The sequence below is a fragment of the Bombus bifarius genome, unplaced genomic scaffold (assembly GCF_011952205.1).
Source record: "Bombus bifarius isolate JDL3187 unplaced genomic scaffold, Bbif_JDL3187 scf7180000007978, whole genome shotgun sequence".
Classification (NCBI taxonomy): domain Eukaryota; kingdom Metazoa; phylum Arthropoda; class Insecta; order Hymenoptera; family Apidae; genus Bombus; species Bombus bifarius.
In genome coordinates, this window is record NW_022884363.1 from 2,348,225 (window position 1) to 2,363,020 (window position 14,796).

The window sequence follows — 14,796 nt, forward strand, 5'->3', positions numbered from 1 at the left end:
TCACATCGCAGCCAATCAAAAATAATGTTTAGTATCAGCTAGTATCATATTATATAACGATAACATACCAATTATAATTAACACATATATAATCAATGGAAGCACATTATACGAAATATATCTAAATTAATCTCTTATATTTTGTATAAAATTCTTCTGTATTTTTTCATTATGCTCAGATTAAGATCTTATATAAGAAATCATTTATGTATAAAATAATTTCTATGTTGATCTATATAAATACTTTCTATATAAAAAAATTAGATAACTATTAATAGTACGCATGAATAACGAATTTTAAATGAGAAACATTTAGTTATAATTGTACAACTATAGAATCTGTTACAAGATGGCAATACTATATACGTGAATCATAATATCCAAAAGTACCGCCAACTGTATATGACACATTTCTGGTTATAACCAAAAAATATTTTTGTGGGTGACGTTTGATCGTAGAATCTTATTAGATTTTTCGACGTATGATTTGGTTATTACATAGTATTTATATGTCCCACACACTACGTTAAAGAAGTGTTAATAAAATGGACACCATATTTCATGAGAAGGTAAATAATAATATACATGAGCATCTAATGACTTTCTCCAATGTAAATCGTTTTAACGGCAAAGTTTATTACAGCAAGAGGGATTTTTATGCGCACAACATTGTTTAAACGCACTTCTACAAGGACCATATTACAATGCTGTAGATCTTGCTAGTTTAGGTCATCAAATGGATGAAGAGGAGAGGATAAGAATGGCAGAATCTGGTGTTGACAGCGAAGATTATAAACTTTTTCTAGAGGTGAATCTGTGCATTGTAGATATTTTGCATCTTTTATTGCAATGTATTGCATAATATAATAACAAATTATAACTTTTTAAACATTCTATGATATTCGACAATTTATTTTATTTGAAATATTAATATGTACTAATAATATCATATGTGGTAAAGGGCATTAATTATTTTGCTTAGCAACCATCAGGAAATATGGATGACAGTGGATACTTCTCAGTTCAAGTAATCAGTAGTGCGTTAAAAGTTTGGGGATTGGAGTTAATTCCATATAATAGTACGGAATCAGCAGCTATAATGGCACAGAATGACCCTTTGTATGTTACTTAATTGTTTCTAATTCATTTAAAAGATAGTTTAAAGATATTTATTAAGTATAATTATTTTGTATCACTATAAATGGAGAAATTAATATGTAATTTATATTTATATATTATATATACATATATGCATGAATTATTATATATCAAAACTTACAATTAAATTTTATTATTTATGTATAAATTTAAAAGAGGCCTATTATTTTTAGAGAAATGAAAGCATATATTTGTAACTACAAAGGTCATTGGTTCACTATAAGAAAAATCGGAAGACAATGGTTTAATTTAAATTCAGTCCTAAGTGGGCCAGAACTTATATCGGATACTTATCTTTCAATGTATTTAGCCCAGTTGTTACAAGAAGGTAAACATCTTAATGAAATATAGTAAAGAACAAAATTATATATAGGTAATTACATATTTTTATAGGTTATTCTATTTTTATTGTTATTGGTGCACTTCCACAATGTACTGCAGATGATATTCTTATGAAAAATCCAATAGAACCTATGTCAAAAGGACAAACATCATTAAGAACAAAACCAAAAGGTTATTATCTAGGTATCAAAGGAAAAAATAATGAATTTCTAAATACTGTTCATTCTAGAAGAAATTGTATTATTTCACAATAGCATATTTTCTTCTACTACATTGAGCATTTTTCGTTTTACAGCTGTAAGTAATAATGTGATATCAAATACGTTTACCAGAACATTAACTAGTAAAGAAAAGGTACCGACAAGCAAGTTACAAGAAAAGATAATTCCCATAAAGATTGAGAAAAGTGATGAAGATGATGATGAAAATACAGAATTACAAAGAGCACTTCAATTAAGTTTTGAAGAGAATAAAAGAAATGATGTAGATAAATATCTTAAATTAAGTTTGGATTTTCATGATTACAATAAAAAAGCATGTGGGACTGATGACACAGATGAGGACGATGATTTAAGGAGGGCTCTTCAATTAAGTTTAGAGTGTGCTACTGCTCCTTCAACGCCAGAATCTGAAGATTTACACTGGCATCAATTAAATCACTTTGGTACATACTCAAGAACGTCAAATGGAGAAACTTCACAGAAATTGAATATTTAATAATATGTGCAAGAATATTTTTAATATTATATTAAAATAAATTTTATTTGTAAATTATAAATAACTAGTTACTTTGTGTAGTATGGATAAGTATTTCAAAAATAAATATATAAATAAAAAATCTGTACATGTTATAAGTTTTAATTGACTGCATTACTGGTTTATTTTACCAATGCTTAATGTTATTTAACCCTTAGAGTGCTGAATACTTGCGGCCTATGCGGTCCGTACGGACGGCGCGCGGCCAGCACTGACGATCGCTGTGGACGGAGTACTTTTTCGCTAGACTGAACTCTGTTGATTGACTATTCAAAGCGTAAATCGTAATAAGTTATAGTAATTCTTTTGCACGAGATTAAATGATTCAAGAGCGTTATTTTTTAGTATTAATTATTTATTATAAGCATAAGTTAATAATTCAGTTGTGTGTGAAAAATTGCAAAACAATTATCGATACATAATCCGACATCGCATTTTCTGCATTCGTATTGCGTGTCGCTCCTTCTCTTATTTTTCACACAAACAAGACATTTTCTTCTTGATAATTGTGCTGTGCCCGCATGATTAGAGCATTTTGATGGAAAATGCCTATCAATTAAACGAAATGGTAAATCCTCAGACTTTCTCTTTCCTCCTCTTACCATGCTTCTACGTTGGAAATATTTTCGTAAAATCTCTTATCAACGCTAAATGAAATTCACTAAATTTTTGTTTCGAAGCAGTAGATTTTTGATATAAAATATATGTATTATATATAGCTAAATCTAACAAGTGGAAAAATAATTTTTTGTACCACTTTATAGTTTCCCATAGGGAATTAAGTGTACTCAAAATCATATCAACTCTATCTACAGCACCCATGTTGGAATTATAGTTGGCAATACATAATGGTTTCTTCTTATATAATCCTGTACGATAATCTCTTTTCTCAGATTCAATCAATGCAGCTGCATGTGCAGAAGACAACATCCAAACCTCCTTTTTATCATGCCATTTCATTGCCAATAAAATGCCAGTCGATCTGTAGCACATTTCTCCTCTCTTCAACTTTTCTTCCATGTGGGGCATATCTCTCCTATTTTTACGAATGGTTCCAAATGCGTTGGTTTTGTTTTCATGTAATAAGGTATATAAATGTGGACTTGTGTACCAATTATCCGCAATTAGTGTATGGCCCTTTCCAAGATATGGCTGAAGCAGCGTCATCTCCAGAAATTCCAATGGCTGTGTTACTTCTACTAATGTTTGTTTTTTGTCCAATATAAATTATGAAGTCCAATACATAATTAGTTTTACAGTCACTAAGGAGAAATAATTTAATGCCGAACCTACTTCTCTTGGATGGTATAAACTGTTTAAAATAACATCTGCCCTTGTACAGCAATAGACTTTCGTCGACGCATAGATTTTCGTAAGGTGCAAATGACCGCGAAAAGGAAATCTTTAATTTATCGATTACTGGTCGTATTTTTGCTAAAGGATCGTCACTTGCTGCATTATTATCGTTAAAGTGCAATATTTGTAATAATACCACGTATCGATCTCGTGCCATTATTTTGCGGAAAATATTGCCTTTCAACAGTTCGTCCGTAGACCGATATTCTCTCAAAGACAGCTTCTACGAACGCGGCATTAGCATTGAAATGCATAAAAATACGTACATTTCAGGGACTGAAACATCCTTCCAATTCGTCAAAAGGGAATTCTTTTTATATGCTGTACACTGTTGTACGCATTTGAAATAATTGTTTGCCTGCTCGGTAATTTGAGCGACTAATTCTTCCGAAAATATCATTTGAAAGGCGTCTAAAGGTGTTGATTCTGGGTTCAGATTTCCTTTTACTCCTGCATTTTGTTCCTCAAAGATATGTAGTTTAGGCATGAAATTCGTTTTTGACCACAATAATATTCCTGTTTGGTAAGAGGTCTCGATATTTGCAGGTACTTCTGAACTTTTCTCTTCTGAAGATGTACTTAGTGTTCTAGGCCGTTTTCTATTTATTCTTTGATCGATCGATTCTTCACTGTCTGATGATGGTGGATCAAATTGGTACACATCATTCATCAAATCGCCTAAATCGTAATTTTCTATTTCGCTGTCGTCTCTTGTAAAATATTCTTCAATATTACTTGCCATTTTGAAGAGTGTCACAAGTAAAAGATAATCAAATAGATTATATAGGGCACTATCGTGAATATAGATTATATAGGGCATTATCTTGGACTCTCCGGTACGTGACGAGCCTCTGAGGTTCTTGGAAGTTGTTATAAATTGTCTTTATGCCGCGGATTTTCTGGGTGTCCTCGGTCGTTGTCCGGTACGGAACAGTCCGCGAAACAGATGCGACTGTCCGCAAAACAGGTAGACAACTGTTATAACGAGGCATTATTGGCATTTGTTTACTGCCGTTACTAAGAAATGCATTTATATTTATCTCACACAAACGTAATAGTATTACTTCTGCGTAGGTGTTCGGAAAAATTGACAAACGCATATATGCGTCCTTAGTCCATGCCGGACACTTACAAAAAATGCATATATGTGTCCTTAGTCCACACCGATAGCTTTCGCCAGACGCATATATGCGTCCATAGCACTCTAAGGGTTAAAGAACACTCCATTTTGTATTTTTAACACAAATATGAAACACTTGCTTTTTTGATAACTTCGGCAAAATATTAAACTTGACAGTTTTTCGAACGCACTTTAATATCATTGGTTTAAATTTTTCCTGGACATAACTCAAAAACGTTATGTTGAGAACACACTTTCATTTTCATGTGCACCCTATTTCTATAATCAACCAATTATTTATTCTTTATTAAATTTATTAGCTTTTAAATATAAATTTATAGTTTTCTACGGTTAATAGGACTAGCGAATAATTGTTTTTGTAGCAATATTACCAGATGGCTATGAACCCAAATTTTTAGCTGTAGTCACTCTGTAGTTGCTCCTGTTTTGTATGTGAATACTGAATGTTGACATTCAACATGGCGGCATGTCGTCAGTGCTGTGCTGTGTCGTGGTGAGTTTTATAAATCTTTTTAAAGCTATTCGATTATGAGCTTTGCAATGAAACATTTATAATTAGCAGAATTATTTGCTTCCTGACAATTGTATATATATTTTATATGCATACGGGACTTTGATAAATCATTATGATACCCAAAGAAACGAGTGACCTCATAAAAAATTAGATTCTCGTAACTAGCGAGCATGTACAATATTTCAGATTTTTGTTTGGGTACATCCTATAAACAGTTATCGTTATATTGAATTCAATATTATCTTGCATGAAATTCCGTTGAATGAAACGTCTGTTTATTTACTTTTTAAAGAAACTTGTAATTGCTTATATTGTTACATATATTTCAAACATTTTCATGTGGGTGTTCAAGTATTGTATCCCATTTACAGTAAAGTTCGAGAATTATGATTTAAATGATAAATTAATGATAACGATGTTTTGACTAATTGCATCATATCGATAAATGAGACTTTGAATACGAGTAAAATTTCGAAAAATAAATAAAAGGCAATGAAGAAACAGTGCCAGTTGGAGTATAAAAAGTCAATGTCAAACTGGCAGTCAATTATTGTAAATATCTTATTTATCTCATATGTAACCACAAATAGATCACAAGAAATATATTTTAGAATGCTATATATATTTGAATATTGTGGGTTGAAAAATATATATAATAACCTATATATACAAATGAGATATTATTCTTTTTATTTCTGATAACAATTTTTTTACTTTAGTTAGAATAACACTTCTGTTCTGATTTATGATAGCTAATTTTTTAATTTTGCATGTTGTAAAAGTTTATAATTACAAATTAAAATCATAATAAGAAACAAATAATTTAATTTTATATTCCAATATGTTTATAAAATAATCTATTACTACAAATGTATAATACTTTATCTAAGATACATAAACAATATTGTTTATTTTTTTATTTTAACATAAAGAATCTTCTTTAGATATAATCATATAACTTAGTATATTATTGTAGATACTTTTTTAAGTATTAAGAGGAAAAGTAATTACTTACTATTATTTTCATAAAGCTCATAATCATTATGATAATACATTTTTATTTCTTTAATGTGTGCTTGATTATATTAATTAAATAAATGTTTTTTATTTCAGCTTGTGTAATTGTTAGTTTAGGACATTTTTGAAACCAAGGCTCACTGTAAATTCCATAATTAAATGCTGAAGAAAGAAACGCTAACATAGAAATATTGGAACAACACAATCACACTCAGCACGCATTGAAGACATCTGAGGATTTTCAAGTCAACATTTATCTTTTAAATCTCCTATGTTTTTTGATTTACTCCTTTTATAAAGGATGACTGCTGTTTAAAAGGAACACAGTTGTTCTAGTGTACGCTAAATTGAGTAAATATCAAACAGTTGTTATAACATGTGCATACATATATGGAAAGTATCAATGGTCTATGACGTGCTAAGAATTTTGTACTTGTATTAATTCGTAAATCAACATTAACTATATTGTTCATTTGTATATTGTGTACACAAGCTTTGTGAGAAAGAGTTAGGTGAGCTATAAAGTGACCGTGATTGTGATTGCGGCTGAGATTGTGCTGCTCTTGACTAATAAAACACTTGTATTCGTATTTAAAGAGTGCCAATTTTGCACAGAGTTGCCTGGGTACTCTCTTATAAATAATTTATGACAAACGTCAAAATACTTTCAAACCCTTCCTTCCACTTCTTGGTCACAAAGGAGCCTGCATTTCTGCAGCATTTTAAAGAGCCTCTCTTCCTCTGTATTAAGTTCTTGTAACATTATAATAGTGAATGAAGATATAAGGTACCAAGAACCGTTCTGTGATATCTATGTTAACACTTAAATAATTGAAAAGACTAAAAATTTCTAAATATAAGTATATATATATAAATATATATTGTGGTGAAACAGAAGTGAACATAAAAGAAATTAAGTAATTGTTTCAAGAAAAGAGGAAAACTTATACGTAAAGATTACATTTAAAATTCTGCAAATTCGAGACAATGTCCAAAAATCCTCAGTGGAAAACGTTCCAGCCGCCAATCATGAACTCTGACCCTGCAATACTTGATTACAAGTCTATGACTATACCAAGTCCCAAAGTTATAACGGGATCACATCAACCAACAACCAATATCTACAGAAATGGTACCAATCATAGTGGTGATCATTATATGATGGATTCACCTCCTGGGAATGGAAAAAATTCTATACAATATGCCGGTTATCCCAACACTAAAATGTCACGTAATGAAGTTACCAGATTTCCTTTTGGAACATTTACAGGAATGGAAGGAAGTACTGGCTATACAGAAGAGCCAACAACAAATAATTCTACTTATCAAGATCAATTTGAGAATCAAGGACCTCGAGAAACTGGAATAATCGAAAAATTATTAGTAAGGATCTTGTTACTTATTCTTTATTAGCTTTTTAATATTTGTTTTACCATATAATAATTACAATACTATTATTTTCTTTTAGCATTCATATGGATTTATACAGTGCTGTGAAAGACAAGCAAGGTTGTTCTTTCATTTTAGCCAATTTAGTGGTAATATAGAACACTTAAAAATTGGAGATCCCGTTGAATTTGAAATGACTTATGATCGACGGACAGGCAAACCTATTGCTAGTATTGTTAGTAAGATTGCTCCAGAAGTGGTTAGTATATCATTAATATATTTACACAAAAATTATCTAAAGTATTAAATATAATATATAAGGAGCACAGAATCACATAAATATATGATATAGGTGCTAAATGAAGAAAGAGTACTTGGAAATGTAACAACAGAATTGCATACAAATGGTGATACACAAGGACGTATCAGTTATGAAAATCGTGGAGAGTGTTTTTTTCTGCCATATACGAAAGATGATGTTGAAGGAAATGTTACTTTACGTGCTGGTGATAGAGTGTCATTTCAAATTGCTGAGACTCAACGGTAAATCATTTATTTATTATCAACTTTTATCATATTTATACATTATAAATTGTCGCAGAATACAGAGTTAATGCAATACTGCTAATTACAGTGGAAATTTGGGTGCATGTCATGTAAGGTTGGAAAATCCAACACGTCCAGTTCGCTATCGTGGAGTTGTATGCTCAATGAAAGAAAATTTCGGCTTCATTGAACGTGCTGACGTAGTTAAGGAAATTTTCTTTCACTTTAGCGAAGCTAAATCTATGAAAGAAGAACTTAGACTAGGAGATGACGTTGAATTTACAATACAAATACGAAATGTATAAATATTTTCTTCATTCTACATGAACAATTATCGTGCGCGTTTCGTTGAGATAAATTTAATTATTGTTAATATTTCAGGGTAAAGAAGTAGCTTGTAATATTACTAAGCTACCACCTGGTTCAATAGTTTTTGAAGAAGTTAGCAATGAAGTAGTAAAAGGACAAGTATTGAAACCTCTGGAAAGGGGCACTGCAGCTCGTCATCAGAATGATCCATTACCTGGAAGAATTCGATATAGAGATACACAGCATTCTGAAGTTGAGATTCCTTTTGGTGATAAAGATCAAAAAGGAGATTTTACTCTCAGGTATATTTATAGAATATTTTTATTCATTTTTAATTTTCATTGAAATAATTATGACTTTATATTTGTAGACATGGGGACTGGGTCCAATTTCGTATTGCTACAGATACTAGAGATCAACTCAAGAGAGCTACTGAAATTTTATTGTTATCTGAATCTTTTACTGTATCCGGCGAAAGACGAGAACAAGGCATTATAGTTACACTCAAAGATGGATTTGGCTTTATTCGTTGTGTAGATCGAGATACACGACTTTTTTTCCACTTTAATGAAGTCTTGGATGTTGATAGAGAAATTAGTGTAGGAGATGAGGTCGAATTCACAGTAATTCAAGTAAGTATGATTTACATATTTTTCGAAATTATTTTAACATTTTAAATATATTTTAATTAATTATCTTTACATTAGGACCCATCCTCTTCATTTTCAAACAATCGACAAAGTGCAATTAGGTTGAAGCATTTACCAGCTGGTACAGTTCAATTCGAAACAATTATAGAAAAAGATTTATTGGGTACTATAATTCAGGGTATAAATGGTGTTGTACCTGGTCTTATTGGATATACAAAAGAAAATCAACAAAAGAGCGTTATTTTCTTTAGTAAAGATTGTGATCCTAAGAATATTCCAAGACTTGGTGACAAGGTATATTAATATATATATATATGTACTATTGTAATTTTATTAATGCATTTCTTTTAAAGTATTAGTGTTTCAGGTTCAATTTAGTATCTGTCAAGTAAAACGAAATAAAGAACTTGTTGCAGTTGACATATCTCTAGTGAACTCTTCTGGTGAAAAAACTCAAAATGGCAACAAAAAATTGAATGATCAAGTTTGTCAAGGTTTCATTGCTGCACTTAAAGATGGATTTGGTTTTATTGAGACTGTAAATCATGATAAAGAAATATTTTTTCACTTCAGGTGAATAATTAACATATACGTATTTAAGAAAATATTATTATATTTCTATTTTTTTATCATCTTTTTATATTTTCATCATTTCTATTTTCTAGCAATTTTGAAGGGGATGTAGGAGCTTTGGAAGTAGGAGCTGATATTGAATGTACGATCAGTTCTGGAAATAATAGAGGTAATGGTGGTTGCGTAGCCGCGGAATACGTCACATTGCTACCTCGTGGAAGCATTCCTAGGCCAACGCCAGTTAGCGAAGTACTTGATGGAACGGTTATTAGACCTTTACGAAGTGCAAATCCTGACCAGGCAGAGTATGCTGGCTTAATAAAGATAAATGCCGCTAATGAAGACGAAGATACTCCGGAATATGAATTTAGAATTATGGGACTTGTCAACAAACGAGAACTATTACAAGCTGGTGATCCTGTACAATTACAGGTTGATTCGGCAGGTCACGCCTGTAATATCGTAGCAGTTAGGAAAAAGAGGAGAGCAACAGTTGATGCAGTGAAAGGTCCTTTCGGTTTTCTTGCTTATGAAGTTGATGAGGGTAAGAAGTTATTTTTCCACATGAGCGAAGTTCGAGATCATGCAATACTTCAACCAGGAGATCAGGTTGAATTCGTTTTGATTACGAATCAACGTACTGGTAAATCATCTGCATGCAATGTAACGCGATTAAGGTGAATTTTTTAAATTGTTTACTTAAATATTTTCTTTTCGTTAATATCTTGATTAATTGATATATCATTCTATTTTCTTTATTATACAGTGATGCAGTTCAACAACGACCCGAACGTCTGATCAGCCGTTTACGTACTACATCTTTGGAAGACACAGGTCCTAAATTAACAATAGTTAGACAACCAAGAGGGCCAGACGGCACACGTGGATTTAGTCAGGAAAGATCCCAGCATACCCCTGGTGCCATCCAAGAGTAATGTCGTATTGAAAGGATTATTGCTTATCCAAATTGTAATCTACATTACTTGTTTTTAGTCCATACACTTCGGTACCGAGATTATTATTATTATAAGCATCGTAAACATTTGCCAAATTGAGACTAATGTGACAACAATAATAACATTGATAATAATCAATTGGATTTTCTTGTTGAGAAAAGAATATAAAATAAAACACAACGAGTCATTTTATCATCTTATAAAGTATGAAGATAATCAGAAAGGCAGTTTGTCTGAACCATTTCAATTTCTTTAAAAAATTTACTGAAAATCTTTTTTTCGAAAAGCATGTAGATTTTTATAATTGTGAACAATGGTTACGAAATATTATTAAAACTTTTAATTACTACATTTTCTTTTCAATAAAAAATTTTAAGATATTTCCTTCATTCAGTTTATTATAGGTACAGTTATAGATTGGAAAATAATTTAACATTGAACTGTTTGACAACCTGTCTGTTTGTAACGTTCAAAGATAATGTCCCGTCTGTCTTTATAAAAATATACGTACATGTTGATAAAATCTTTATTTATATTATTTTCTTTAGAATATTTGTTTTACCCGTAATGTGTATTGCGATCAGTTAAAATAATGTATAATAGTCGGAAATGAAATCATATGCAATACACGGCATATGTGATAATATTAATTGGCCATATAATCAAAAAAATCAAACAAGACGCATTCGTATTATTTACTAAAATTTGTGAATTTACATAATTTTTTAATGGAAGAAGCAGACATGTGTTTTCTACTATATAAATTATTGTAACATGTTACTCTATTGAGGAGAAAATGTCTATGAATTTGTAAAAAAAGTTACAACTGGCCAATTGTTTGTCCTAGATAATATATAACATATAAATATATATACATGTCGTTAAGTTCCTGATGCAGTCTCGTGTTATAAAATCAAACTAGTATTACGGATTCAGTCGATATATAATACAAAAAATTACAAAAAGTACTTATGTGAAGAATAAAAAAATTGCATTTTATAAGTTCTGCCATCAGAAACAGCAAGCGAGGTACACGTGGCATTATGTAGAAAATAGGAAAGGAGTAAAATAACAACTTGCATTAACGCAAGCACGATACAAACTAAACGTTTGTCAAAAACTCATGGATCCAACACATCATGTGCATACATATTGTAAAATTATTGATGAATAAACAGTGAAAATATCAGATATATCTTCTTTCTATGAATTTCAGAGATTTAAACAATATATAAAAAATTGAGATTTCTATAGATTATAATTTTTTTAATGAATATTATTTGTAAGTAGTATTTTAATAATTTTTTAAAATATTTCTAGTAACAAGACGATTATCATATATACAATATATTTATTATGTATGTACAAAGATGTGTAAATTTTCGCAAAATATGTTTATTTTTTGTACTTAATATGTATTTGATTTTTGATAGATTAAAAGAAGGTAAATTACAAATTAAATTACAACACACTCGTAAGGAAATGGTCCTCGAAAACGTTGGTTATTTGGTCCTGGGCAAGCTGCAAAATGTATCATTTCATTAAAAAATGTTTTGTTATATTTTCTATTTACTAGTCTTATTCAATTTTATATCAAAACAATACTTCAATTTTAAATAATATATTATTAGCATTTTTAAATAATTGAAAATTGAGCAGATTGTGTTTAGTACCGAATTGAATAGTTATCAATTAGTTAGTAAAATATATGTCTGCAAAGTTTATAATTATAATCATTACTTATCGATGATAATAATTACTAACGTTTATCACAATGTGGTCCGTAATAACCAGTTCCTTCGCAGCGACATTTAAATCCAGGATCTGATGATATTTGCAAACATGATCCTCCATTCAAACAAGGTTTCGATCTATAACATATATCACTACGCCTACCTAAAAAATAATAATAAAATAATAAAAAGCAATCGGTTAATTCTCCCAGTATTAATATTGGATACTTATAGGTATTCGTCTAAGTATCTATGAACAAGTTTAACAGTGATATTTAATATCGTGGATAAAATTAACAGGTAAGTTATTACCTCTTAACGCTTCTTTGCAGTCTTCGTTAGTATTGTATCTGTATTCGGAAGAACAACCGTAACCGCATCTGCATTGTGCATTATAGATACGACATCCATATTGCATTTGATCCAAATCGCAAGCTTTTGATAATGTGCCTATTATTTAAACCAAATCGAAGTACTTAGTAAATATACATATAACAATATGATACAGCACATAATAATCAAATTCTAACTATTCGTCGTATCTTTTATGTTATTTTCATAAATATCAATATGTATATCATTTAAACTATAAAAAAGACACAAAGTAATTAATTTTTTAGTTCCCTTCTTTTATTAAGAATAGCATGGAAATATATAATTTAATACATATTAAGAGTAGTATGGAAATATATAATTTAATACAATATTCATATTGTATTTTATGTGTGATTCTGGAAACAACAATAAGCGGAATATAAAACGTTTACCATCGGATTAAATGACAATAGCATAAAAGAATACTACTTCTATCAGTAGATGATAAATAAGTCTCTATATGAAATCAATTATGTAACTTCTAATATAACTAAGTGGATTAAAATTTAGTGAAATTAAATGAATATTCATTTGGAAATAGAACAAACTTTATTAGTAATAAAAATAATTTTGTATTACGAAATAATGCGATAAATATTGAAACAATAAGTTATAAATTGCACATTTTCTACAACATTTTCTGTTCGCAGTGAATATATCTGCAGTTTATTTACCCTGAAAAGATAATGCTACGAAGAAACACGCTGCCAGAGGCAACTACATATTTGTACCGGATGTGTCCACTGCACTTCCCACTTGTCTAGATTGATAAACATTTAACGAGATAAAGCATGTCTGCGCGGGTTAATTGATTTTCGGGTATGCATCAGAAATTACTATTATTTTCTTCTATAAATAAATTCATGCTTAAATATATTTCTTCTTATTCATGCAAAAGACGAAATTTAATTGTAAACATATTTCATAAGGTACAATCGAGAAGAAACGCGGAATGTGCATCATTGAAAGTACGCTTTATTATCGTGACACATTATCTGTCTACTCGGTGAATGAACCGAGACGTTTCTTTTAACAGAACGGTTGCATTTATTTTATCTTAAGCAAATTACTATTAGAGAGTTACTATTCAACATTCAAATCAACGTTGTTTAAGGAAAGTAGTACAAATAATATCATACGAAAATAACTTTTCCATGATCTTAAAATAAAATCTATCGCCTTCAAATTTAAAAATTTATTAATGTAATTTTTATATTTCTTAAGGTCATCTTTATACAATTGATGAAGACACGCATGCAGAAGTAAGTTATTATGAAATGATAAAATACAGTTGCAATATGCCGATTAAATTAGAAGAAAAATTTTCATAGTGATAACATACCGCCATATAAATTACGTTATCGTAAGCGAAATATCGATTTCTCGATCCTCTCTGATATGTTTAATCAGTATGAAAATTCTAGTGAAACGCAAGTAACGTGTTCGTACCTATAATAACGAGTAGCAGAATTATTGGTAGTATCAGTCTTGGTAGCATGATGGGCTTAAAGCTCTCACAAAATCCGGGGGAGAACTGTTCCGATAACGATAATCCAGATAATTGTAGATGTCAGAAGACAGAGATCGACGACCAGCGCCTGCAGTTAGGCTATTACTTGAACTCAGTAGGGTTAAAGGTCGTTCGTTAAAAGGGGGTTCTTTACACATTCACTATCGCGAGGATAAAATTTGTGCTCCAATGCAACGTTCCCTATGTCAGCTAGCATCTATACTCGCTGAACGCGTCAACTGAACTGAACTCCGACTAGCCGACTCCGGACAGCAGCAGAGGCAACTGCCTCTTAATGACTATGACTATTAACTAAATGCGGACTAACGCGCTTAGCTAGTATACCCACCAAACTCTACTAAGCTAAAGAACCATGCGTGGGGTGTAAAATAAGCCACTGACTATATATAATATATTTCTAACAAACATATACATATAGATTTACAATTTCATTTGTTCTACCGATATGAA

At 30.6% G+C, this 14,796-nt stretch overlaps 3 protein-coding genes and 1 pseudogene across 6 annotated transcripts; 2 read left to right on the forward strand and 2 right to left on the reverse strand.

The window, feature by feature from the left end:
- The first annotated feature begins 252 nt into the window (after nt 1–252).
- Nucleotides 253–2,361, forward strand: LOC117204404 (ataxin-3-like). 4 transcript variants are annotated; one of them, XM_033441761.1, is made up of 6 exons: nt 253–569; nt 644–808; nt 983–1,119; nt 1,332–1,486; nt 1,552–1,683; nt 1,796–2,361. In XM_033441761.1, the coding sequence occupies exons 1-6, from the start codon at nt 546–548 to the stop codon at nt 2,215–2,217; spliced, it is 1,035 nt and encodes a 344-aa protein (XP_033297652.1). In that variant the 5' UTR covers nt 253–545; the 3' UTR covers nt 2,218–2,361. The 4 variants fall into 4 exon arrangements, with proteins under 4 accessions (XP_033297652.1, XP_033297654.1, XP_033297653.1 ...); XM_033441763.1 differs by having other exon boundaries at nt 254–569; nt 1,552–1,671; XM_033441762.1 differs by having other exon boundaries at nt 352–569; nt 634–808.
- Nucleotides 2,362–2,770: 409 nt separating this feature from the next.
- On the reverse strand, nt 2,771–4,550 carry LOC117204400 (annotated as a pseudogene).
- Nucleotides 4,551–5,097: 547 nt separating this feature from the next.
- Nucleotides 5,098–11,577, forward strand: LOC117204397 (cold shock domain-containing protein E1). The gene is made up of 11 exons (XM_033441751.1): nt 5,098–5,246; nt 6,381–7,667; nt 7,753–7,932; nt 8,026–8,216; nt 8,308–8,518; nt 8,601–8,830; nt 8,899–9,160; nt 9,236–9,472; nt 9,546–9,751; nt 9,844–10,428; nt 10,518–11,577. The coding sequence occupies exons 2-11, from the start codon at nt 7,272–7,274 to the stop codon at nt 10,684–10,686; spliced, it is 2,667 nt and encodes an 888-aa protein (XP_033297642.1). The 5' UTR covers nt 5,098–5,246; nt 6,381–7,271; the 3' UTR covers nt 10,687–11,577.
- Nucleotides 11,578–12,043: 466 nt separating this feature from the next.
- On the reverse strand, nt 12,044–14,781 carry LOC117204406 (platelet endothelial aggregation receptor 1-like). The gene is made up of 4 exons (XM_033441765.1): nt 14,265–14,781; nt 12,753–12,890; nt 12,472–12,603; nt 12,044–12,228 (listed from the first exon to the last, which is right to left on the reverse strand). Exons 1-4 carry the CDS (start codon nt 14,311–14,313, stop codon nt 12,164–12,166), a joined length of 384 nt encoding a protein of 127 aa, XP_033297656.1. The 5' UTR covers nt 14,314–14,781; the 3' UTR covers nt 12,044–12,163.
- Nucleotides 14,782–14,796: the final 15 nt, after the last annotated feature.